At 40.9% G+C, this 27,933-nt stretch overlaps 1 protein-coding gene across 5 annotated transcripts; it reads right to left on the reverse strand.

Moving 5' to 3' along the window:
- Nucleotides 1-2,801: 2,801 nt before the first annotated feature.
- Nucleotides 2,802-26,805, reverse strand: OPRK1 (opioid receptor kappa 1). Of its 5 annotated transcripts, none has more exons than XM_008255522.5 (4): nt 26,569-26,805; nt 25,844-26,175; nt 11,060-11,412; nt 2,802-6,945 (listed from the first exon to the last, which is right to left on the reverse strand). In XM_008255522.5, exons 2-4 carry the CDS (start codon nt 26,107-26,109, stop codon nt 6,413-6,415), a joined length of 1,152 nt encoding a protein of 383 aa, XP_008253744.1. In that variant the 5' UTR covers nt 26,110-26,175; nt 26,569-26,805; the 3' UTR covers nt 2,802-6,412. The 5 variants fall into 5 exon arrangements, with proteins under 5 accessions (XP_008253744.1, XP_089191352.1, XP_008253745.1 ...); XM_089335226.1 differs by having other exon boundaries at nt 11,060-11,356; nt 25,844-26,172; nt 26,569-26,778; XM_008255523.5 differs by having other exon boundaries at nt 25,844-26,172; nt 26,569-26,778.
- Nucleotides 26,806-27,933: the final 1,128 nt, after the last annotated feature.

The raw sequence follows: 27,933 nt of genomic DNA on the forward strand, positions 1-27,933 counted from the left end.
CCTCCTTCTCCGGCTGAGAATCCCACGGACTCTTAGGCACGCACAGCTCCAGGGATTTTGAAATGGGCATTTACATAAAACTCCAGAACCCAGCAATGCCACAGATGTGTTGTCTTTGAAGGCTGTCTGGGAAGATCTTTGTTCTAACATCTTCTCCTGAGCCTGGTTTACCCCTGCAAGTGCACTTAAAGTTCTGGTTTTTCAAGTCGGGTCCTTCATATGAAATGTGTGTATTTGATCTGTAATATATGCTATGCTGTAGAGCACTTGATGTAGTCTGTTATATTTGAAATAAAATAGCTATCAGGCAAAAAAAAAGAAAGAAAGAAAGAAAGAAAGAAAGAAAGAAAGAAAGAAAGAAAGAAAGAAAGAAAGAAAGAAAGAAAGAAAGAAAGAAAGAAAGAAACTCCACAACAACAAAACAAACAACCCACTTCAGAGATGGGCCAAGGACCTCAATCAATATTTTTCAAAAGAGGAAATCCAAATGGCCAACAGATCCATGAAACAACACTCAGGATCACTAGCAATCAGGGAAATGCAAATCAAAACCACAACGAGGTTTCACCTCACCCTAGTTAGAATGGCTCACATACAGAAATCTACCAACAACAGATGCTGGCGAGGATGTGGGGAAAAAGGGACACTAACCCACTGTTGGTGGGAATGCAAACTGGTAAAGCCACTATGGAAGTCAGTCTGGAGATTCCTCAGAAACCTGAATATAACCCTACCATACAACCCAATCATCCACTCCTTAGAATTCACCCAAAGGAAATGAAATTGGCAAACAAACAAGCTGTCTGCACCTTAATGTTTATTGCAGCTCACTTCACAATAGCTAAAACCTGGAATCAACCAAATGCCCATCAATAATAGACTGGATAAAGAAATTATGGGTCATGTACTCTATAGAATGCTACACAGCAGTAAAAAAATAAAAAAATAAAAATAAAAATAAAAACAATGAAATCTGGTCATTTACAACAAAATGGAGGAATCTGGAACACATCATGCTGAGTGAATGAAGCCAGTCCCAAAGGGATGAATATCATATGTTCTCCCTGATCGGTGACAACTAACCAACCACAAAAAAGGAAACCTGTTGTAGTGAAATGGACATTACGAGAAACAGTGGATTGATCAGCCCTTTTCCTGACTGTTGATGAACAACTTAATATTTTATCCCTTTTACTATTTTTTTGTTTTACTTAATACTATTGGTTGAACTCTGTAATTAATACACAATTATTCTTAAGTGTTGAAATTTAACTGAAAAGTGATCCCTGTTAAATATAAGAGTGGGAATAAGAGAGGGAAGAGATGTACAATTTGGGACATGCTCAATAGGACTTGCCCCAAATGGTAGAATTAGAAATGTGCCAGGGGATTCCAATTCAATCCCTTCAAGGTGGCATGTACCAATTCCATCTCACTAGCCCAAGTGATCAGTTTCAATTCACAATTGATCACACTGATAGGTCTAAGAGTCAAAGGGAACACACAAACAAGACTAGTGTCTGGGAATACTAACTGATAGAATCAAAAGGGGAGAGAATGATCCAACATGGGAAGTGGGATACACAGCAGATTCACAGAATGGCAGATGTCCTAAACAGCACTCTGGCCTCAGAATCAGCCCTGAAGGCGTTCAGATCTAGCTGAAGAGCCCATGAGAGTATTTTAGGCATGGAAAGCCAAGAGACTCTGGCAAAAAAAAAAAAAAAAAAAAAAAAAAAAAAAAAAAAAAAAAAAAAAAACCACCAACCTTAAATGAAAGATTTCTGCGAGTAAGACCCCAGTGGAAAGAATGGGCCATCAAAAAAGGAGGTACCTTTCTCTGAAGGAGACTATGACCATGTCTAAATAAGATTGGAGTTGACGAACTCAAAAGGCTTCCATAGCCTTGGCAACTCATGACAAGAGCCTAGGGTGATTCCTGATGCCATAAACAAGAGTGTCAATTTGTTAAGTCAACAACAGGAGTCACTGTGCACTTACTCCCCATGTAGGATCTCTGTCCTTAATGTGTTGTTCAATGTGAATTAATGCTATAACTAGTACTCAAACAGTACTTTACACTTTGCGCTTCTGTGTGGGTGCAAACTGTTGAAATCTTTACTTAATATATACTAAATCAATCTTCTGTATGTAAAGAGAATTGAAAACGAATCTTGATGTGAATGGAATGGGAGAGGGAGCGGGAGATGGGTTGGTTGCGTGTGGGAGGGAAGTTATGAGGGGAAAAATGACACTGTAATCCAAAAGTTGTACTTTGGAAATTTATATTTGTTAAGTAAAAGTTAAAAAAATATTTCTGTTGCCAAGGTGCCAATTTTAAACTTTGTGCATACAACTATCAATAGGTTTAAAAAGAGATAATTCATGGTGCTGGTGTGGTTATATTATAGAGGGAGCAAGGCAGAAGACTGTCTATGTTTCTAAGCTGAGCTTGAGTTCCTTGTGCTTTTATTAAGGGGATAATTTGATCCTGAGTTTTATATGTTTTAAAAAGAGAATAAGTAGATTTCACTGGGAGGGAGGTATTCAACATTGATTCTGGTATCTTGACAGCATAAATGGGAAAACAGGTAAATTTTTTTAAAGAATCATGGGTCTCAGAATGTCAGATCCTAGTGTAACTCTTACATGTTCTATTCTTTTCCATTAATCATCCATATCATTGTCATAAATGAAACCCTAGAGTAACTCTTACAATTTTGAGAAACAATTAGTATTGTTTTTATTTCTGAAGGGCAGCATCATTGAAGTCATTGAAGAAGAAATGATTTGCCACAATATTTTCTGGTTATTTTTAACAGGTACATTTTTATTTTATTGCAAGACACACAATCATATATATATAATGCATAATGATCATCTTCTGGAAGTATAAGATATAAATATTATACATTATAATAAAGAATATATGAATGCACTTTTGATCCAGAGAAGAAAATTACCTTAGTGCAAGTAAGTTTATGCCCTTTTTGGACAAGACTTTCACATTTATGTTGACTCATCCAAATCAGTTTTGCTTAGAAATTATATCTCATTGAATGGACATACAAACTTGTGAGTTTTCTCCTCAAAATACTTTAATTCAAAATCAATGAAATTCATTCCTTTTATTTAGTCATTTTATTATGCCCCAGTACTAGATGAACCATATGATAGATATATAGGAGCAGGAATTCATCCTTGTGTTTATAACACCAATTAAGATGCCTGCATCCCATATTGGAGTACCTGGGTTCAACAGCCACCTCTGGCTTCTGACTCTAGCTTCCTGCTAATGCAGATCCTGGCTCAAATAACTGGGTTTCTGCTATCTTCATGGGAAAACTGGAATGGGATCCTGACTCTGGCTTAGCCTAGCGCTCATACATTTGGGGAATGAAACACTAATTGGAAGCTATCTAAATATATATCTATGTATCTATCATCTATCTATCTATCTATCTATCTATCATCTATCTCTCACTGTCTCTTGACCTCTCAAAAATTATTCATAAATGAAAGTTATACAAATTTAAGAACTGCTAGGTAGCAATATTGTATCACAGAATAGAATCAATTACTTTAGATACATGTAAATATTCCTTGATTTTTTCCAGGTCATGTTCCCTTTCTTAGTATTAAGCCTGGAGCTTTGTCTTGAACTGTTTGCATAGAGGATGTGTCTAGCTTTATAAATGTCTGAGATACAATGTTTCCACACTTGTCACTTGTCACCATTAGAGGTTTGGTTTCATCCTTGATGCTGCCTCTTCCACAGGCAGTTCACCTCTCTGTACTCTCCATGACCTTCAGGAGGACCTGTCTTCCAAAAATTGTTCATACAGTTGATCTCAAGGTTAGAAATAAGCAATTCCAGTCTCAATGAGACACATCAGAGGGCACCCTCTATTTGAGGCAAGCAAAAGGGAATATCAAGAGATGGGAGGTCTCTGAGAGGCAATGGGGCTTGGACAAATGCATTGTGTGGTAATAGTGAACAAATGGTGATGTTATCACTGCTTCTCAGCAGTACACACAGGCACACGAATGTATGTGCCCTCTCCCTCTCTCCGTTTGTCTCTCTTTCTTTCTCCCTCTCACACACACACACACCCTACACATTTTTGACAAAGAAACACATTTGAGTGGTATTTTTGCTATCAAATGTGTTTCCCTTTTTTTTTTTAAAACCAATGCCCTTAATGCAACATTCTCATCTTCTCTCTCCTCTTTCAGTTTAGGGGAAGTCAGTTTTAACAATAATCAATAAGCTTGGAACACCCAATACAGACACACTAGACATATTTCTCTAATCTTGTAGGCTGCATACTTACATAAGAAAAGTTGCAGGATAATTAGGCAAGAGTTCAGACACCAATCACAGCAATTGAAATGGAATTGTTCTTTAAATAGAACTTTTGCTTCATTCCATCATTGTATCTCTGTTACATTTTAGCCATGATTAAGAGTCCACCAAGAAAATCTCAAAGGTTTTGCTTTTCCATAGAGATTTTATGCTTTCTATCTCAGTAGTGTTTGCTCCTGGAACTACTCTTTGTGGGGATATCCCTGTTTTACTGCAACCAAGGTTTTTAACTACAAGGTTCATGCCAACCAACTTTTAAGCCATTCTTACCCACCTTCAATTATAATAATGCCATGAACACCTAAGAATTTTAATAAAATTTAAGAAATATTCAAGGGAGCATTTTATTTTCATTAGGCAAGTCCTTCAGTGCTGCTTGCCCTCATCAGTCATGGATGCCATGCAAATCTAAAATAGGGACAAACATGAACATGGTGCAATCCTGAAGCCACATGTAAAACTTTCAATACAAAGACTGTTTCCACCAGGAGAGATGTCATTCGCTAGAAAGAAAATGCTTGGTGAACAGAGCTTTTAGATACAGTGGTGTCTATAGTTCTGTAGGTCTATACATCCAATTTTTGTATTAAATTCAACATAATACTGCCTAATAAGATATAGGCTTGGCAATGGGTATTATTTGTGAATTATCCCCCCTTCTTCCCGGGTAAATTACAGAAAGGGCCATTACCTCTAAAACCATAAGTTTCAGGGGACAGGAGGGAATTTTTGTATCATCTGGAAGCTTTAGCAAAATTACCCTAAATGTGATGTACATAGCTTCATCCTCAGCAGGCGTGTCCTTCAGAGCATACTCTGAAAGGTGCATCCAAGCCTCTTTGAGCAATTCTACCTCCTTTTAAAAGACACAAAATAATATCTTGAGATCTATACAAATCAAAGAGAATCTCTCCTATGAAAACAGAGACTCTGGTAACATTCATAAAGAGATGCTGCAAATAAACTAGGCTCTGCCAAGGTTACAACTGGGAGTGAGTTAAAAGTTGTGGGATCCATTACCATGTGAGTTATGAGCACTATTAAAGGACTAATTGGTGCTCATGGGGCCTGGAAGTGATAGCACTGTGACTGATTCCCAGAGAGTAGCTTTTGTTGTGACAAAGTATCTCAGCTTTAACCTTTAATAACTTGGGGAAGATAATTAGTATGCACTTGAGAAATTTCCTGGCTAGAGGGCAAGCCCATTTCTTATTTGCACATAGAATATTATTTACAGATTAAACTATATACACTTGTGGTATTTAAGCCACTTTATATTTTGTGACAGCAGGGCATGCTTTATCAGATGGTTTTTTAACAGAATACCATGCTAAAATAAAAATAATAACATCTGTAGCTTTCAAGAAATTACAGGATCAGAAATCAACTTTTATATGTTTAAATAAGTTCATAAATATCAAGAAAATGTTCTACTGTACATGAACTTCAGATACTTCAGTTGTGGTTCCAATTCATACTTCGGCTAGAGTTCTAACCACACAGGCACAGGAAATGCATGTCCACACAGCATAAAGCAAGCTGAGCATAAGCCCTAGAAGAGGTTCTTTTTATTTCTTTTTTTTTTTAGATTGTTGCTGTCAATATCAGATATCTGGATTGGATGTTCACTAAGTTCTGAAACAACACTTTACTTTTTTTCTCTTCCTTTCTTCTTAAACAGAGCTTTGTAACCACATTGCATAGGAAGGCCACAGCAGATGAGTGCTGAAGTAAATCTAGGTACCCAGAATGTAAAGACCCATTTCATGGTTCACCAAAGAAATTTGGAGTCGGTCTTGCTTCCCTGCCCTAGAGAAGAGTGCATTTGCTTCCCAGACTTTTGAACTTCCTCTCTACTGCTTGATGCTTGCAATGACCTGGGTTCTTAATGCAGCCTGCAGCTTACAACTTAGACCTTGAGGTTTCTAAAAGTTTGTTAAAAAATTCTTCCTCTCCATCTCAGACTGCTGTAGTTATCTGGGTGACACCCAAATCATTGAACTCTTCTCTGCCAGAAGAAAGGTAAGAAGACATCTCCACGACTAGTCATACTGGTTTGTTCATCCCATCAACATCCCTCATGTAAGCAGGATCCTGGATGGTGTTTCTGACTCTGCTGGTGCTCTGTCGTTCCATCCTCATCTTAATGGGGAAGCAGAAGTCTCTGAAGCACCGCTTGAAGTTTTCATCAAGAAAGGCATAGAGGATGGGATTGAGGCTGCTGTTGGTGTAGCCCAATGCAATGCAGAAGTAGTAGCTGGAGAGAGCAGCCGTACTGTGGGAGGTGCTGCCCAGTGCCTCCACAAGGATGAAAATGTGGATAGGGGTCCAGCAGATGATAAAGACTGCCACCACCACCAGAACAAGCCTGGTGATCCGGCGCAGGTTACGATCCTTCTCTCGGGAGCCAGAAAGGAGCCGTACACTCTTCAGGCGCAGGATCATGAGGGTGTAGCAGATGATGATGATGAGCACGGGGATCACAAATGCAAAGACAAAGACGCAGATCTTCATGAACAGGTCCCACCAAGAGTAGTCATCATCCGGGAACTGCAAGGAGCATTCGATAACATCCACATCTACAGGAAAACAAAACCAACAAAGTTTGTTATTGCTGTTCCCATAGATGCAGAGTGTTCTGAATTTGAATTTTAATCACTGCGATTGCAAAGGTCCAATAAGAATGAGATGATATTACCTGATGGACATCATCAAATTAGAAACAACTGCATATCCATATTGTATTACCCAGGCTATCTGTGTGCACAGAACACTGAAGCTAGCAAATCGCCACTTACATTAATACACAGGATGCTGTAGAATAAATAAGATTATACAGCAACATTGCTTATCTACTGATGGCTTTCAAAAGAGCTAAATTGTTAATTTACTGCATGACACTTACTTATAAAATGTTTCCATTTATTAACAGTTCTCTAAGACCTAATGCACTGGCAACAAAAGCTAATGTTTATTTGTAATAAATGACTAAATATTTAAACCTTGCCATTGAGTTTAAAAGCAGCCAACTTGTCTAGCAAACATTAATTGTTTTATTCAGGTAAATAAAACTGATATGAAATTTGTCTAAATATGACCCAAGTGTTGTGATTTAATGGAACCAACTGCATGTACTGTAATGAAGGGCATTACTGAAATATGGGTAACACTTCTGGAAGAGAAGGAGGAGAAAAAAGTGAAGGAGGAGAAAAAAGTAAAAGAGGAGACGAGGGAAAATGAAGCATGACAGAGAACTGGAAAAAAAGAATCATCATTGTAAGATTTCGGAGTAAATCAGACATATTTTTCATCATGGTAACATTAATACATAATTCAGATAAAACAAATACCTTTATATGATACTTAGGAAATAGTTTCATTTGCTCTTCTTCTGTTTGCTGGGTAGTATTATTTTGTAGGAACCTTCATATTATAAAGAGCAGGGTCTCAGGATCAGTACCTTTTAAACTATTTGCATAGAAGCTCACTGTTCCCAAGCACAAAGCAGTCCACACTTTCTCCTGTTTCTGAGAAATCAAGAATTACAGAGCAGGCAGAACTCTCCTTGTCCTGGTCCTTCCTCATGGATGAAATAGTGATAAGCAACACTTGAGTGTAATATTTGCAATGGAAAATAAGTCCACTTTAATTTCCTCCCATTTTCCTCTCTGTTTTGCTGCACAAATTAATCTTCTTCCCAAACTGGTGGAGCTTTTCTCCCATTGCATCTGCACACATTTATCTATAACGACTCCTTCCTGGAAAAGCCACATCTTCATTTCCTCTTTCAAAAGCATAATCGAAATCCATTTACTCTAAGATGTCATTTTCTGACAATGATTAGAAGGAATGTAGTGATTAAGTCTACCAGTGAAATATGAAATGTAAAAATCAGCTCTTCATTTGTCCTAGGACGATCATCTTTATTCTTCAGCCCATTCCCCTCATGCTCACAGTGGATATGCAGCATCTCCTCTCCAATTGGAGTTGTTACACACAAACACCTAGGTCTCTGAAGAGTTCCATGCAGTTTGTTTTCATTTTTCGTAGGTATGAGGAAACAAATCCTGCATGTGATTAATCATATTTGAAAATGTTTATCTGATAGAGAAAGTTGGGCATTTCTTGAAAGTTACCAAATATTATAGCTTATTATCTGCTGTGGCTCTGCTGGAAACTCATTTAATAGTTTCAAAAGAAACAGATCATGCCACATTAAAAAACAAAGGATACAAGAGGTGGAGATTTGGTCTAAGGTTAAAATGCTGCTTGGAACACCAGTATCACATATTGGAGTGCCTGGGTTGAGTCTTGACTGATCCTGATTCTATCTTCTGCTAATGCATATCCTGGGAGGCAGCAGGTAATGGCTCAGACAGTTGGGTACTTGTCACCTATATGAGAGCAGGATTGGGGTTCTGGCTCCTGGCTTTAGCCTGATCCAGTCACAGCTGCTGCAGGCATTTGGGGGAATGAACCAATATACAGGAGTTCTCTGTCTCTTCCTCTTTGTGTTTCAAATGAATTAATTAATAAGAAAGAAAGAAAGAAAGAAAGAAAGAAAGAAAGAAAGAAAGAAAGAAAGAAAGGAAGGAAGGAAGGAAGGAAGGAAGGAAGGAAGGAAGGAAGGAAGGAAGGAAGGAAGGAAGGAAGGAAAGAAAGAAAGAAAGAAAGAAAGAAAGAAAGAAAGAAAGAAAGAAAGAAAGAAAGAAAGAAAGAAAGAAAGAAAGAAAGAAAGAAAGAAAAGAAGGAAGGAAGGAAGGAAGGAAGGAAGGAAAGAAAGAAAGAAAGAAAGAAAGAAAGAAAGAAAGAAGGAAGGAAGGAAGGAAGGAAGGAAGGAAGGAAGGAAAGAAAGAAAGAAAGAAAGAAAGAAAGAAAGAAAGAAAGAAAGAAAGAAAGAAAAGAAGGAAGGAAGGAAGGAAGGAAGGAAGGAAGGAAGGAAGGAAGGAAGGGGATTTTTTTAGGAAAAGGATACGTGTCATCATACATGTGTACAAACCCACAGAATGTATAGCCCCAAAAGTGAACCCCAGTATAAACCATGGACTCTGGGTGATAATGTGTCATTGTCATTCATCAGTTTTAATAAATGTCCTACTCTGGTGGGAGACATTGATAGTCATGGAGACTGTGCATGTGTGAGAGTGGGAGCTATAGGGAAACTCTATACTTTCTATCCAACTTTGCCATGAACCTAAAGCTGCTCTAAAAATTTGTCTATAAAAACCATGCATCGGCCGGCGCCGTGGCTCACTTGGTTAACCCTTCGCCTGTAGCACCAGCATCCCATATGGGCACCAGGTTCTAGTCTCGGTTGCTCCTCTTCCAGGGCAGCTCTCTGCTGTGGCCCGGGAGGGCAGTGGAGGATGGCCCAAGTGCTTGGGCCCCTGCACAAGCATGGGAGACCAGGAGGAAGCACCTGGCTCCTGGCTTCAGATCAGCGTGGCGTTGGCCATAGCGGCCATTTGTGGGGGTGAACCAACGGAAGCAAGACCTTTCTCTCTGTCTCTCTCTCTCTCACTGTCTAACTCTATCTGTCAAAAACAAAGAAAAGAAAAACATGCATCATGAAAAATAAGCTATGATTTTAGTGCCAGCCCTTTTACTGTTACCTGAAAAGTTCTCACCGCACATATTCAATTTTCTGTTCTCACAAGTATCATGAATATCCCCAATAAACTGGAGCATTTAGACTCCTGTTGGAGCCCCCAAATAATATTATAAAGTCCAGAGTGACTGTTCTACTCCCCTCCCCCCAAGTGAATTTCTATTAGAAACAGAGATATGTCCATAGTTTTCTCTCTTTCTAGTAAAGTAAAATCCTGGAACAGTAGTTCTTATCTTGGATGCAGGCCAGAGTCATATGATGACATATTAAATGTCCTGACATCCATGCCACACTAGTTAAACCAGACCCTCCAGGGGCTGGACTCCAATAGCAGTGTTTTCTAAAGTATCTAAAGGGATTTCAATGTGCAGTCCAGAATAAGAACTACAGGGAGAACATCAATCATCCTATTTCCATGAGGCAAGAACAAACATGTCCAAAACAGAATGATTTTGCCCATCTATGGGTAACATCAACTTTTGAAGCTGGCTTTGAATGACCTACAGACAAACAACAAGACAGTGGTGTGGAGAAATTCTTTTAGGAAAAGGAAACAAGAACCTGAATAAGCATCTAATGAGTTAGGTTCCTCGTTACAGAGAATGAAAAGGAGTGAGAAGTTGTGCCTGGAATCTCTAGGTTGTGTTCCAAAAGTGCAACCTTATTTACTTGGTCTTCACCCCTCCAGACTCTGAGAAGCACTTCCAGAACAGAAGAGCCGAGCGCCTGTGTTCTCGTGTTGTCCATATCCTACTCTGTGTTCAGAGGAGGGAGAGACACAAAATCGATGTGTTTTCCATCTTCACAGGTGTAGGGGTTCTATGATGGGTCCTCAAAAGTTTTGTGGAAAAAAATGTATTATTAAAAAAGAAACAATGCATGAATTTCAAAATATGTTTGCACCAAACTAAACTTGCCTTTCAATTCAATTTTTCCGTGAACTGTTTTCAACTACGCTTGTATTTACATAACTCCTTCCCACTCTCTTTTGACTTTTTTCTTTAGTTGTGCTCTGTTCACTTCTGAATTAAGTCTGTATGGTCAGAAGTCATTTTCACAAACAGGGTGAAAATGAGAGCACTCACCTTCCCTAACTTTGGTGCCTCCGAGGACTATCGCGGATATGCCAACAGAGGATGACAGCAGCCAAATGCAGATATTGATCATCTTGGCCTTCAAGGGCGTGCGGAAGTCCAAAGCCTTCACAGGGTGGCACACAGCGATGTAGCGGTCTACACTCATCATGGTCAGGGTGAAGATGCTGGTGAACATGTTGTAGTAGTCGATGGAAATGACTATCTTGCACAGCACATCTCCAAATGGCCAGGAATTCATCAGATAGACTGTGCTCTGGAAGGGCATGGTTGTAGTAACTAGAGCATCTGCCAAAGCCAGGTTAAATATGTAAATGTTGGTGGCAGTCTTCATTTTTGTGTATCTAAAAGACAAGAGACAATAGCATTTTCCTCTATCCTCATGTAAAACCCATAAAGTAAATAGCTTTGGATTATTGTCTTTACTTTTTCATTCACTTATCCTTTACATGTTCACTGAGTGTCTAACATGTAAAATAACTGTTCTAGACATTTAGGGTAATAAGAAAAAAGATCTATGACTTTATTTAGCTTTTATTCTAGGACTTTGTTCAAAAATATTTAAATAAAAAAGACATGGAACTGGTTCTGCTGTTTGAGATGCAGGCATCCTACATGCGAGTGCTGGATGGTGTCCCAGCTGCTCTGCTTGGGATCCAGATTCCTGCTAATGTTCCTGGGAAGGCAGCACAAGAAGGCTTAAGGTTTTTGGCCCCTGCCCCTCATCTTATTTGGAAGACCTGCTTGGAGTTCCTGGCTCATGGCTTTGGCATATCTCAGTCCTGCTTGTTGTAGATACTTGGGGATTGAACCAGCATATGGGGGACTCTGTCTCTCTCTCTTCTTCTCCCTCCTCCTTTCTCTGTCACTCTGCCTTTAAAAGAAGTACACCATTTTTAAGTCAAACAAGATAACATAGATAGATACATAGCTGAATATGCAGAAAGATCCTTTCAACAGACTTGCATGTAATGTACATTTTATTTTGTGGATTACAATTCATTTTGACCCAATGTTGCTCAACTTTAAGCATTTTTAAATACCTTTTTTGCTTTCTTTTGTGTAAGACAATAATAAAACATTTTTTCCTCAGGGTTAGTTTGGAAAATCAATCATTACAACTATAATGTTTTTTAATGCAAATAGTTTTCAATTTTTAAGTGTATAAAATTTCAGTGGCTAAAATACAATTAGGTATATTGATTTTTGTTTGCTACTGTGCCACTGGTTTGTAATTTAAAATGTATTACCTAAACAAAACAGCCTGAGTTCTTCTTATAGCTGTCATAGCACTAAATGTAGTCCAGTAGAGTAGGTGAGAAATAATTCTATCTTTCTTTACTCTTGAGAAATTTTTTAAAAAGAGAAATTTTTAAAATATATCATTTGTCTCATCTTTCTTGGTACAGTAATTTTCAAGGTGGATCAGAAAGATTCTTTATAAACTCGAATCATTCTTTCCATTATAACATGAAGTTTAGAACACTTTTCCACCGAAACTGAATTAAAAGGATGGCTTTGTTTAGAGAATGCTTCCTCTGAGATCTATAGAGCTTAAACATTCCAGACTATACCATCAGATTTTCAGAGGTCAAGAACCAAAGTATGTTGGAAAAATCATTATGTTAATTACTTCCTAAATAATTCGGGTTTGTAGACTTTATCACAATTAATTCATCTATGTCCATTCAACACAGAAATTTCCATGTAAAGAACACTTCCCATTTACTGAGAGCGCATCCCTGGCTCCTCTTGGAGGCAGTGTGGTTTAATGTGAAGTCTAACAGTGCTGAGCCGAAATTCAATATATGACTAATTCGTTAAATAAGGACATTAAAACCTAACCTGCAGTACATGATATCCAGGCAGTAGATGGCCTAACCCAAAGTATCTTACCCACAGTATTACACTTTGCCCTCAGCACCCACTAACCCTTCCTTTCCATCCAAGTTTCCCCTTTTCTTCCTCTCTCCTTGTCAGGAAGTGGATGTGTTTGTGATGAGATGGGAAGGCACTGAAACTGAGTCAGGTTGGGAAGATGCCTCATTCAGCCAAACCCCTCCCAACCTGCTTGTATCTACCTCCAGCTCCAAACCAATCAGGAGCATTCATACTCTAACCACCATAAAAGACTCCTTATGCCTAATTAGTGACTTCCTCAGCCAGCTTACAAGCCCACAATAGCCCTGTGAGACCCATATATAATCTTCTTAGGTGGCAGTAGTGAGCAACACTGTCAATTTGAGTGTGTTGTGTGCAAAAGAAGCAACTGCACCTACACAGAACATGGAGCTGAGTTCAAACTGAAGAACTGTATGCAAAAGAATACAAGGCAGAAACAGAAAAAGCACAGTCACTCCTCTCCAGACCAATAAAAATTCCTGTTCAATTCCCACTGGGGAGCCAGTACCATGCTGTCTCCATTGTGTGGGAGCACAAGCCTCCAGCAAACCTTGTCTGGGTTACATGTTGGTCTCTTGTCAATTCAATGAAAAGGCAGCCAAAGAACTTTGGTCAATATCAAAAACACAGGTATTGGAGTGAGGAGTGAGGAGCTTATGTAAAAATATATTTTGACTGTACATATTTTATTTACACATTATTAAATGACCCATAAGTTTTAAAAAGTGACTTGATAAGTATGGCCAAGTGTCACAGCATAGACTTTCAAAATGCATAGGTATACCCAAGCAAGTGTAGTTACTGCAAAAGAAGTAAATGCTTCTGAGAGACATTGAAAAATGCTACTCAGAAATTATCTTCTTAAATATGTAGTTTTATGTTTGAAAAATACATTTTATAAAACTTATCTTCTACTCTTTCAACTTCCTCCAAATAAAAATCTAGCAAAGATTCCAACAGGCAATATCTTTCCTATCACATCTCATATTTTGTGGCCCTGATATCCCCTCTTTCTTTATGAAGTTATCTTGGCATTCTTTGCTTTATAAAGTCAGGCAGACTTGGGTTCTAGTCCTCATTTTTCCATCCATTGAATGGGTAGACTTTAGAGAGGCCACTAGCCATCCTAAAATCTCAGTTTCTCCAAATGTAAAGTGGAAAATATAATGCTTATCTCATAGAGTTCCAAAGATAATGAACTACAGTTGAGCCATAGAATATGCCTGATATATTTCATTTTCTCATGTGGAGGGGAGCTGCTAACTAGCACAGGAATCAAAGGGAGACATAGTTTCTAAGTCACTGCCATGATCACATTTACCCAATTCAGCTTGAATATAAAAGATGAGAGTAAAAATGAAAGCTGGGACCTTACACACTGGAAAAATATGAATAGAATGATATACAAATTACCATAAAATGTAGTATGCATCTCTGAGTAATCATAAAATGTTGAGTGATAGCTTGTTTCTGGTTTCTCAAAAAATTTCTAAATAACATATGAAAGAAACTTCCCATGTCTTGAATTTACAAATAATTCAAATTCTGTCATCATTGCTCAGAATAAGCAGAGTAAACATGGGCAATAATCATTACTAACTGTATATTTTGAAAAGCTCCCTGTGTTAGGCACTTCGCTGTACTCCTCAGCAGTTTTACTTCTTTAAACCCAAACAGTAAGTCCATATGATAGATGTTAGTTCCTCTGTTCTATAGAAGAAGCAACTCAGAAGGCTGTCCTGAACATTCTCAAAGGGATCCCATGATGAAAAGTTTAGCAGAAATTCAGACCGAAGTGTTTGATCCCTATTGCTGTACTCTTACCTCTACTCTGCCCCACACTTTATAATTTACAAAGTCTGGTATTTGGACTTTTGTGTATGTGTCATACATGATTCTCACAAAGAACCTTCTGGTTGACCCATATGTGTGTCTTTTTCCCCTCACATTTTTGAATAAGGTTATGTTCAGTGCGTTAGGTGAGGTTTGTCATTTCAGCAGAGACAGGACCTCAAGGAAGCTCTGTAAGGAATATCACAGCAGGGACCCTTTTCCAAGGTGCTCAAGGACACATGTTTGTAAGGGGAGAGCTTATGGGTATAAACACAAGTAATGAATAAACTATGAGTTACACAAATATTTGTTGCTAGTCTTTTATGTCTTCACTTCGGGCTGGACCCTGGGAGTGTGTGAACACAGAGCAAGACTCTTATTCTTGGGGATAGTCTGGGTGACCTGTTGGGTCAACTAACCAATAGTAAGTCATTTCATTCATGGTACACTCATGGGTGAAAAAGCAGAAAGTCTTCTTACTATGATAGTATATGAAATCATTTTACATTTCCACTGCTTTACAAAAATCCACAACCATTTCAAGTAAAATGGTTAGAACTCCCATCTGAGTGGGAGTTCTAGCTTATATTGAAAATCTGGAGGTGGGCTGGCAGCAAGTGGCTGCACTTTTTAGCATACACACTGCAGGAGCATATGGCTTGGAAAGAGCAAATTCTGTGGGCTGTCCTTGCTAAACTCGACAATGCTGCAAACCTGGAAAGGATGGTGCAGTGCACTGGGCAGGGAACAAAGGGCAGGCCAGGAAGAGGCATTCACTAGGGAACTTGGGCAGGAGCCACAGTGGGGGATGTTTCAGAGTTAAAAATATTCCCAGGACACGTTAACTCAAGGCCATGATACTGTACTTCCATTTACAGCAAATGGAAGAGTGAACTCAAAATCAGCATCCATATGTGCTTGTGTGATGGTGAGGGGAACAAAGTTATCTACAGAGTTGTCAGGAACCAACATCACCAGGCCAGGTTTCTGGGAGAGCACAACATTTGCCACCCTACAAATGAGGCACCAGAAGGAGGAACACTGACCCTGCAACACAGGCATCTCAGGGCTTCCATCCCCTTCCACCTGGATACTGTACTCTGACAGCACACAAGTACAAGAGTTAAGTACTGGGTTATTAGCAGCCTTTGCTATGGAAGTACACTGCTCAAGTTTGAGTTTTGTTTTGTTAAATTAAACGATGCTTCTTTAATCAGGAACTTCTTTCCATATTCATGACAGCAGTATAATCAAAATTTAATCTATTTTTGAAGGCAGAGCAACAGAAGGAGGAAGAGACAGGGAGGGAGGGAGAGGGAGAGAGAAAGAGAGAGAGAGAGAGAGATTGTCCATCTGCTGATTCATTTCACTCCCTAAAGGACCACAACAGCCAGGACTGGGCCAGGCTAAAGCCAGGAGCCCAGAGCTCCATCCAGGTTTCCCATATGGATGACAAGGGTGCTTGGGTCATCTACTGTCTTCCTGGGTGAATTAGCAGGTGGCTGGATTGGAAGCAGAGCAGCTGGCACTTAAAACAGCACTCTTACAGGTTTCTGGTGTCACAAGTGGCAACTTAACCTGCTAAGTCTCAACACTGGCCCTATAAAACCCTCATCTTGATATACCTTTGAAAACTAACACACTTTTTGTTTTATTGAACTCAGCTATTTTTAGACTTTATTTCTCTGTTGGTTCTGTCATGTTGGCAAACACATACTGTCTCTTCTCGACTTACATTCATCTCTCTTCTCAGTATTTATCCTTTCATTTTTTCCACACCTTTTGAAGTGCCTATCAGCAATATACTGAACTCTGAGGAAGACTGGGAAATAAATTCACTGGCAGTCCTTGACCCATAGGATGTTATTAACCAACTCATAAACTGAGTCCAAATTTAATGAGAACTAAAGGAATACATCAAAGAGAAGATCAGCAAGTAGTGAGCATGAAATTGGCAGGACCTTGAGCTCTAAGAAGGGTTTGGACAGACAAGAGAGATTTGATGGCTAGTGTCTCACTCAGGGGTCAGCGAGCCAATGGATTTAACTGGCTCAGGGAAGGAGCTGCAGATTAATGGGAGGCCGGAAAAGATAGGAACAGTGGTGTCAGGCCACAGAGGACCTTAACCATCAGAAGGAAAAAATCATTTTAAGCATTTACTAATGACTAATTATGTGACACACAGCGTTTTAAGAACTTTCTATTATCTGATACAATTGTCACAATGATTAAATGAGACATGCATAGAATTACTTAGCACCGGCTCTGGTCGTAGATAATTGGATCTGGTACATGAATGCCAGTCTCTGTTGTCATCACCACTGCTGCTGCTGCTGTTGTTATTGCTGTTACTATTAATTACCTGCCACAGCCCTAATAACCCATATTGCAACCCAAGGATACCACTGCCATCACTTGTTCTGAATAAGAAAACTCTGAGGAAAAAAAGTCTTAGAAGTATTATCTGGTTTCTCAAAAGTTCTCAGAATCCACGTGTATTAAGCAAAGGACTCCAGAGATGAAAGTTTCTCAAGGAGTTGGGTATTTTGTCAGAGAAATAATGCAATTCTGTGAATTCTGTCACTAGAAAAGCATTCTGATTAGTGTGTCAAGTAGGCATCATGAGGGTAGGAGATATTAGCACAGGTTTTAGCTGTGAGCAGAGACTTCCCAAGCAACAGCAATGAGTGCATCCTGAATGAAGGAGGTGCCAAAGGCAGAGTTCTTGAGACGACACTGTTGTTCAAGATCCAGCAAAATGATTAATGGAAATGAGCTCTTTGCTTTCTGTGAGAAATAAGCTCCTCCTCAAACCAAGACAACACATCAGGAAAAAAAAAACTACAAAGTCAACACAATCATGAAATGATTTTGAAGGCTACAATTTTGCCTGGAGTCCTTGAAAGCTTGAGAGCACCAATTTGGTTTTCTTTCTTCTCTTCACCCTGCCTCCTCTCCTGCCTTGTCTTCCTTTCTTATTGTGCCAGTTTAGTCTCTGATTCCTGAAACAGTTCCACAAGGCTTTAAATTCCCACTGCAATCATATGAATATCATTGTAGCTAATCCCTGTAAGCAGTTACTATGAAACTAATTTGTTTTTTTAAGAGGTTGGCAAATATGCAGATATTACTTTGAGAAATGAAAAATGGGCTGTTTGGGAAGTAATTTCTAAAGTTACTTTTGCTACATTTGCATTCAAGACAATTTTAGTGCTTTCAAGGATTTAATGAAAATTAAATCCTATGATTTTTAAAATTTTTTTTTATCTATTAGAAAGACAGAATGAGAGAGAGAGAGAGAAAGAGAGAAAGAGAGAGAGAATCTTCCATCTGCTGGTGCACTCCCAAAATGCCCAGAACAGCCAATACTGAGTGAAGCCAAAGCCAGAAACCTGGAACTCCATCTGGGTCTCCCCCATAGATGGCAGGGGCCCAAGCACTTAAGCCACTATCCACTGCATCCCAGGTTGTATTAGCTGGAAACTGGATTGAAAGCAGTGATGGGATTCCATCCCAGGTACTTCTATATGAGATACAGGCATCCCAAGTAGTGACTTAACCTGCTGCACCACAACACCACTCCTAGAACCTATTATTTTAATCAAAGACCAAGATAGACTGAGATCAATAGACAGCAGCAAATGATTCAGCTACCATTGAACCTCTGCCTTTGTGTCATGACTCTCTGTTTGTGCTATGGTACTAGGATCTCAGGTGAGTTACACTAACACTTGTGAGAGTATGGAATATATATATATATATATATATATATACACATATGCACATAAAGCTATTCTGAGGGAACAAGAAACGTGGGCTAGAAGAGGGAGGCTCTCTGGCAGATACTCAGATTGTCACCCTTCACCTTCTCATGCTTCTGACTCTCGGACAGCAACACAGCTTTGCTAACAACATGACTCGGGGTTACCAGAGTGAGGCAGTACTTGCCACCAAAAAACTAAGATGGTCTAAGAGAGTGGAACATAGAATTTCCACTCAACAGCTTGCATAACAAACACTCTTCCTCCCATTTAGGAGCAAGCTTGGGTGGGCTGGAGAAAAAATTTTAGTTCAGGAAATGGAGCCGTTTCCATAATACTTTTGTGATTTTCGTTTTACTCTAAGATCCTTTTAAAGTGATCCCTTTGGGGAAATTTCACTACTGCCAAGGCTGAATTCTAGGGAAGCAAATGTCTTCTATTCTCAGGACAAGGTCAGGAGAGGATTAACTCTAGAAGTCTTTGTTGTGGTGCTGACAAATGAATGGAAACTAATAGGCAAAGGGAAAAGTAAAGAATTTTCTGATTCTTGCTCTTATTTTCTTAATATTTTTCCTTATTTATCAAACAATTAATTCACAAATATACCTTTACCAGAGTACAGGTTTTCTTTATTAAACAAAAACAACATAGACATAATTAATGTGGGAAATGTAGCCTGTGGAGGATGCTGTCTTAGGGAAAACAGAAAGAGGATGGGCAGTGTTATGGGCAGAATTGTGTCCCACAAAATTCTTATGTTGAGGTCCTAACCCCCAATACCTCAGAATGTGACTACGTTTGCAAGCATGATCTTTAAAGAGGTAATTAAAGTAAAATGAGAGGTGGGCACTGTGACGCAGTAGGTTAAACTGTCATTGGAGACACTCACATCCCATATCAGAGTGCTGGTTCGAGTCCTGGCTACTCTACTTCCAATCCATCTCCCCACTAATGTTATCTGGGAGGCAGCAGATGATAGCTCAAGTACTTGAGTTCCTGCCACCCACTGACAACTGGTAGAACTGGGATGGAGTTCCTGACTCCTGCCCTTGGCCTGGCCCGCCCCAGCTGTTGCAACTTTTTATGTACCCTTTCAGGTAGTAACTCAGTACAAGGAGTCTCTCACTCCCTTTCAATTGAATAGTTTTTATTTTTAAAAAGAGTTAATATGATGTCATTTTGAAAGGCCTTCATGCAAGAGGTATCCTTTTAAGAAGTGGAGATTGGGGCACAGACACACAGAGAGAAGACCATGTTGGGCATAGGGATAAGATGGCCTAATAGCCGAGGAGAGAAGCCTGAGAGGACTCCAACCCTGCTGACACCTTGACCTTGGAATTCAGGTGAGATGCTAATTTTCTGTTGTTATGGCAACCCCAGCAGACAGATTCTCTATACACCTAGGTGTCTGAGAGATCATTATGTATGGAGAGCCACCCAGAGGGAAGGGGGCTGATGATTCTGAAGAGAGGGATGGGTAACAGGGAGAAGAAGACAGACATTTAGGATATTCAGTAATAGTTATGGCCAAAAGAATGGCAGAAACCACTGAAAGGAGCATGATCGTTGGTGTGATATGTCACCTCGGCCAAGCTATCGTACCTGGGTCTTCCAACACTCATCTAAGTGCTGTGGCTCAGGTGCTTTGTAGACATGATTAAAGTCCATCATTAACTGACCTTAAGCAAGGAAGATCATCCCAGATAACGAGTGTTATCTCAATCCAATAAGTTGAAGACCCTGGTGGTGCAGCTGCCCCCCTAAAGCAAGAAGAAATTCCACCTACCAATAGCAGCTTGCCCTTCCTGGTTTCCTGTCTGTATTTGTCCATTTTGATTACTATAATGAAATACACATGGCAGATAACTTTATAAGTAAAAGAGGTGCAAGGTCTAGGGTCCTCACCTAATGATTACCTCATCTTTTTTATGGCTTTCTGGCTGACACAGAGCATCACACAACAAAACACAGGATGCATGAGTGTCTATGTAATCTCTATTTCCTTATAAAGCCGCTAGAACTCAATCATGGGGCTCTACCTAGGGACTTTGTCTAATCCTATTCACTTCCCTGAGGCCCCACACCTAAACACTATCAATGAATTGTTTTTATTCTCTTCATATCTCACAATTGTGATAAAATCCCAACACATAAAGCTTTGTGAAATAATCAAATTATAACCAATACATTGCATTGCCCTACAGAATTTAGACTTGCCTAGTCAATTCCTTGTGAAAAATCTCTCATCATTCATATTCCCTACCACCTTTGCTTCTCTCTTTAAACCTTGATGAATACACAGAGTAAATGAAGTAAAGACAAAAGACAGCCAAGAAGATCCTGGAGTTCCTTTAAGGATCATTAGAAGGGCTGGCGTTGTGGTGCAGCATCACTTACACCATTGCACGGTGTATCACTTGCAAAGCTAGCATCCTATAACAGTGTCCTAGTGTCTCCACTTCTGATCCAGTTTGCTGCTAATGCACTTGGGAAGGTGGCAAATGATAGCCCAAATACTTGGGTCTCTGCCACCTACACTGGTGACCAAGATGGAGCTCCTGCCTTCAACCTGATCCAGAAATGACTGTTACAGCCATTTGGGAAGTGAACAGTGAATGGAAGATGTGTGTGTGTGTGTGTGAGAGAGAGAGAGAGAGAGAAGGGGAGAGAGAGAGAGAGAAACTGCCCAAGTAAATACACATTTTAAAAAAGGTAAGATGCATTGGAGGAAGAGGAATCTGTTTCTGTGAAGGGAACCAAAACAAAGTCCAGAGAATGTAAATGGAAGCTGAGCAGAGGATGCTGCTGAAGAAAGCCAGGAAACAAGATTGGCCAAGCATGCTAAATCCCCACTGTCAAAGGACAGCCAATTTCAAAGCAGCACCTGGAACAGGAGCACTGTTGCTCTGAGGGCAGTGCCCAAGGGTGAGGACAGGAACAGTTGGAAGACAACAGAGAACAGGGATTATTCCTCGTTCAACAATGATGGTTAGGGATATGAAAGGACTGTTGGCTAAGGGAAGCCAGAAAAAAGACCGAGTTGGTAGATATTGCCTTACCATTTGTAAGATGACAGATACTTGAGTATGTCTGTGTTCCAATGGGACAAAAACAAATGGAGGGGGAGAGATTGTGGACTCAGTAGAAAGGAGATACCTGGTGTGGCAAAGATTCTACAATGAGACAATGAGATTCAAAATTCAGGATCAGAGAATTGGATTGAGGGGAAAAGTTCCTCAATGAGGGGACAGTGGCTGCCTGTGTACACAGGCAGAGATGGGCACTTTCAGGGGGTGGATTCTTGCATCTCATTGAACTCCTGGGTAGAGCCATTCACTGAACTTGAGGGGAACAAGGGCAGGTAGAGAGCTTAGAAATCATTCCTTTGTTAAGGGAAATGAAAATTTGTTTTTCATGCAAAATAGGAGAGGAGCACATGAAAATTTCTAGGCAGAATTGAAGTCATACACACTTTAGGACAGTGACTTGGCCTTGACAAAAGATAAAATTTGATTTTATCCAAAGCATTCAATGGGCCAAGTATAGGAATAAAGGAAGTGAATCATGAGCTTGATTGAATGGTAAGGCATCAGTGAAACACAGTGGCAGAAAGACACAAAGCAGAGCAGGTGGGTGTGTTGGGAAGACAGAGGCTGCAGTATGGGCTCATGGAGCATGGGCTGAGTAAGAGAAGAACACACTGCCTAGGAGAAAATGAAGATGCCCCAAGAAAGAAGGTACCCAAAGGTTTGTAGAAGTTCTACAGTGATAAATGAGTAAGAAGGTGGATGAAAACTCAGGCTCTGGGTCAGTTGCTGGGATCATTCTGGCCCCATGAGTTAGTAAAACGTGACCTTGGTCACTTTACCCTGCTTTGACTTAGTTTCTTTATGTGTTAACTGGTATGACAATAATATACCCATGGTTGTAAAGATTAAATAAAATAATTCACCTGAAGTATGTACCTTTAATTGCCTGGAACATGGAAGGTACTTCAAAAATTTGATGGAAAATGAAATTAAAAGATGAGCTTATTGTAATACAAAAATTTTTTTAATCTCTACACGGTGTTTTCCTTAACTTTTTGAATAACTCATATTAATGGTTCATTAGTTTTAAACATCTTTGATAAGGAAGGAGATAGCCCTGTGTGGGAATTTGTGGTGTGTGGGAAAATGGATGTTGAAGAAATTAGAGGGAGGGTTATCTAACAAGCCTGGGGATCCAGGGTATGGGCATCTTAGTGCTCACTGAGGGTAACTTGCAAAGAAGGAAGTCAAAGGACTATGGGATTAGGATCTGAACCCTACACCCATGAACATATCTGTGGATCATAAGGTCCACAGCCTAGAAAGAAGGGAGGCTGAAGTGCACAAATTTTAAGGCCTTCATAGTGAAATATTAATGTATCCTAATATTAAGGAAGGATGGCAATTGGTATACATTAAATGATGAGAATCCTTGAAACTTTAAATATCTTCAGAAGGCAGTGGGTAGCATTAGGTGTCCACACTGAGAAAAGTTATTTGTAAGGCAGGCCTAGTAGTAGTCAAATTTTCTCCACAGCTCCCACTCCCCAGATCTGAGTTGGCCATACTAGATCTGTATCTACTGAACATCTGAGTATCTAAATTCCAAATCTAGAGTGCAGGCATTTGGGCTAGTGGTTAAAATGCTGGTGTCCTGGGTTTCAGACCCACATGCAACTCCACCTTTTGGTTAACCCAGACCTTGGGAGGCAGCAAGCATGGCTCAAATACTTGGGTTTTGGCCACACATGTGAGAGATCTGTACTGAATTCTAGGCTCCAAGCTTCAGCCTCATCACAACCGCAGGCATCATAGGTATTTTGGAAGTTAACCAGCAGACAGGAGGTCCCTCTCTATCTCTCGGCTTCATAAATCAATCTTTTCCTTGTTGTTTTAATTGAAAAGAATAAGGTCCATAAGACTGAGTTACACTAGGAACCTTTTGCATGTATAACATTATAAAAGATTATCCTTCTCAAAAGTGATTTTCTACCTTTCCAGGCACAGTGGCCCAGCCCCCACCTTCAACTGGAAGAGCTACATGTGGATCCTACAGGGGCTCTACTCAGTTCTGTGAACACAGCACTGCCCTCTTATATCCTCAGTCCATTCTTCTCCTGAGTTAAACAAATCCAAGTCCATCAACTTTCCTTCAAAGGTTTTATTTTTCAATTCTTTGACCACCGAGAAGTATGAACAAATTTTAAATTTTCCTTCACCCTCTTACCTATAGATTTAAGTGAACTCTCATTTTAGTATTGGTAGATCACCATTGCAGAAGGGCAGTAAAATTATGCACTTTTCATTTCTTCTCAAACTTAACCCCCAAGTAGCGGCAAATGAGTGGAAGGAGCGATGATGTTGTCTTAGGTACCTAGCTTCTTTTATATTTTTAGATGAATTTATCCTCATTTAATAAATTTTAGGTCTGGATATCTTTGGAAAAATTTATCTATTAAAAGTCCTAGTTAATCTACAATCATTATTTCTTCCATTTGACAGGCCTATCTTTGTATATATCATTTAATGTTATTTTAGGATTCTTCATCCTTTTTAAGCCTTGTCTGCAGTGCCATGTTAAAAAAAAAAAGATGCAGAGAAGCAACAATGAAGTTCTGTTCAAATTCAAAACTTCAGATGATCATTCAAGTAACAAAAAGAGCACCTAGATATGGGATTAGTAGGAACTAAGCTGATTTTTTCTTAAAGTCCTCTTTTTGTGGAATAATATTTTATTGCCAAGAAAGCAGCAAACAGTTCTTAGAGTTTCAATTGTAATTTAGAATACAGTTGTGCTTTCTTTCTCTCTCTCTCTCTCTCTCTCTTTTTTTTTTTTTTTTTTTTTTTTGGTTACTACGATCTTTAATGGAAACTAGTGCTGGGATTACTAACTTCTTGGATGGACAATTTGTTTTCAAAATATCCACCTCCCAATTCTACAGACTCTCAGTGATATAAGTCTTGTGAAATGCAATAAGCAATTGTGGAAACTGAAGGTACAAAGCTATGCACACATATCGTAGGTGAAATGAGCTTTGTGGTATGTATTTGGAGATTTAAATGGTGGTTGTTAGTTTCAGAGCATAGATGGAGATAAAAGACCTGATATTCTCAAGCCAATAAATAAACAAGTAACTGATAAACAGGATTATTTTTTGTGATGATTTCTCAAGAGAAAGATGCACATTCTTAAAGTTCATAATAAATAAAAGATTTTTTTAAAAAAACTAAATTCAGGATAAAAAAAGGAAGAAATGTGTTTTTCACCCTTTCTACTTCCTAATCTGGACGATTTGCATCCCCCCTTGAATTCATAGGGATTTCTCCAGCTTTCATTCTTAAGCTTCCTGTCAAAGATGTACTTTCCAAGCAATAAGTTTCCCAGAAAGTGGAACACCTGTATATCAAAAATCACTCAGAACAAAGCTGGCTTATTTCCTTTTCTTTTCTAAAATGAGTCACTTCACCTATCAGAAAATCAGCATACACACAGATCACTATTATTGGAAGTTGACCTCAAGAAAATTCCACAAAAGAACAATTAAAATAAAACCTTGAATATCTTATGATAAGGGGGAATGGAGAAAAATCCAAACCACCAAGGCAATTTCTGGAAGGCTACATGGCCCAAACATTAGAGGATAAATGAGAGGGCTTCCTTGGAAAAGTCAGAGTTTCTAAAGGAATGAGATTGCAGTGCAGTCCTAATTAAGGCTCCTATATAGCTGTCAACAACCCTAAATAGTGTAGTGGCTGTGTTTCATAAACCATTAACACTAGTCTGATGAGTCATAGGAAATTCTGAATTACTTTCAATGCATTCAGTAGGTCTCACATGTTTCCTAAGAAGTATTCTCAAGGGACAAAACAAAGCCCTCCAACCTGGTGCAGGCAACCAAGCCAAAGGCCACGTGTAGGGATTCCTTTCCTTACCTGGTGACCTCGACCTTGCCCCCACCCTGGGGCTTCCCTTGACCCAAGCAGGGGCTTGGGACCCGGGGTGAAGGGGTTGGTCGCTCTAAAATCTTCCAGATGTCCCTGCCTGCTGGGATTCGCCCTGCGTGAACCCCACAGTCCCGTACCAAAAACGGCCAGGAAATCTTCCTTCTCTTCTAAAAGCCCACCCGCTGAGAATCTCAGAAACCCGGCCAGGAAAACCTTCCCAACCATCCTGCCCACTGTCCGCCCCTGACCCGCTCCCGGCTCCACCCTACCTCTGCGGCGCCCTGACCCCGTGCTCCCGTGCTCACCGGATGATCACGAACATGACCAGCGAGTTGCCCACCAAGCCCACGACAAACACCACGGAGTAGACAGCGGTGATGATGACCGGGATAGCAGGGGAGATGTGCGCGGTCTCCAGCTGCGCGTCCTCGGCGCTGGCTGTGCCGTTACCTTTGCTGTCCGGCTCGGCCCAGTCCGGGAACCAAGTGCTGCCATTGGGGAGTAGGCAGGCGCTCGGAGCGCAGGTGGGGCCCGGCTCTCCGCGGAAGATCTGAACCGGGGATTCCATCATTGGGCGGCTGCAGCTGGCGGAGGTCGATGGGCTGCACCTGCGGAGCTGCGGGAGCGACGGGACCTGCTGGAGCCAAAGAGGCAAACTTTGCTGGCGCCCGAAATTGCGCGCGGAGGCTGGTGAATCTGGGGACTCAGAACCCACTGTCACCCACACCAGTGTTGCACAACCTCGGGAACGGGGTAGGGAGCACGAACCTCTTGTTGCCAGCCGCGCCAGCTGATGCACCCCCTGGGTACAGGGCAGGGATGGAGAGCTCTCGCTCCTTCTCCTCCAGCTTCTGAGATGTCCCCTACCCACTCCTAGTTCTGAACCCTGGCGGAACTGTCTCTGGACTGCCGATATGAGCCCACAGGGACAAGAACACCCCCACCTCTCAACCCCACACACGCGCATGCACACACACACACACAGCACGGAGCCCCACCTACGACTGCGCCTCGAAAGTCCAAAGCTCACCTCTGGGTTCCTTGAGGCAGAAGGAACGTTCCAGGGGGTGCCCCCGAAGGTACTGAACAGCGCGCTCCAACGTCCTGTTCAGCCCTTCGGTTCCCCGCACATCTGCAGCCGTGCGCTCTGGACGAAGGGCGCCCGTTAGGCGGAGTGCAGTCCCTGCCGCGCGGCACCCACTCCCAGCTGCTGCTCAGCGGGGCGGGACTCGGCAAGGACGCAGCCAAGAACAGGGGAGCCGGGGGCGGAGAGCTGCTGATGGGGGAGGTGGGGTACGCCCGCCCTAGTCCCGCCCATATCCGCCCCGCCCCCGTCCCCAAAGCTGGCCTCTGGCCCCGCAGCCTGGCCACTCCAACGGACCCTCGTGCTCACTGGGCGCGCCTCAATGCCTCCGCAGCCTTCCCAGAGGTCTGAGACTGAGCCGCCGGGCGGTCCACACGAAGCAATGAGTAAACATATCCCTATAAGTGCATGCATGCATCTGTGTTATTCGGAGTATATATTGTAACTTGCTTTCTGCATAGTTCACTGGACACATCTTTGGAAAGGCGATGCAAGAAGCTTCTGTAATTCTTTTTTCTGAGTGACCGTTTCAAATAAAGTAGCAAATGATCCAGGTAAAAACCAGAGCCTGAAGCAGGAATGATTTAGGACACTTAAATTTAATGCTTCTGTGCATTCTGCTCCTTTCTGTGTGCTCTCACTGGGGTGACAGGTGACACCCACGCGGCAGGTTACAGGTATTATCTGTAATTCTTGCTCATACCTGGGAACAGCAAAACACTCGTCTGACCCAGGCCACAGTGCTAACCCCAGGAGGTGTTTGTGTTACACTGACCCCTGCACATTCTCTGCACCGTAGCTCCTCCTCTCCCACACAGCCAAAAAATCTGAATCTCCATCCAAAAAAATCAATCATCACCAGTCCTTTGCATAACTGTCAGGGCAAGGATCTGTTTGATCTTGATGACCAATGGGACCTGAGAAGCAAAGATCACAAAGGTGAATTGGAGGAAGAGAATGAGGCCACTGCGGTGAAGGTCCTAAAAGAGAATGGGAAAATCCTCCTCTCCCGATTGGGTATTGGAGGAGACCAAGAATTAGGCACCTAGATTTCAGAAGGGAACTCACGGTCTCAGACTAACACAGTTCCCCAGTTGCCTACCACAGCTCACATCCAGGCCCACACTTGGGCCTCCTAACGGTTGATACAGTCCTTCCATCCACAGCAGACAGTATGAGAGGGCTCCTACCTCTTTCAAGACACTGTGACCCCAAAGGAGGACTTGACCACCACAGTCTCCCCACAGCCATAAATGCACAATAAGCAACAATCCTTCCATTCTGAGTTCTGCAAATTATTATCAAATCTTG

Source organism: Oryctolagus cuniculus, chromosome 6, assembly GCF_051225735.1.
Source record: "Oryctolagus cuniculus isolate XC-2025 breed Fujian yellow rabbit chromosome 6, ASM5122573v1, whole genome shotgun sequence".
In the NCBI taxonomy this organism is placed as follows: Eukaryota; Metazoa; Chordata; class Mammalia; order Lagomorpha; family Leporidae; genus Oryctolagus; species Oryctolagus cuniculus.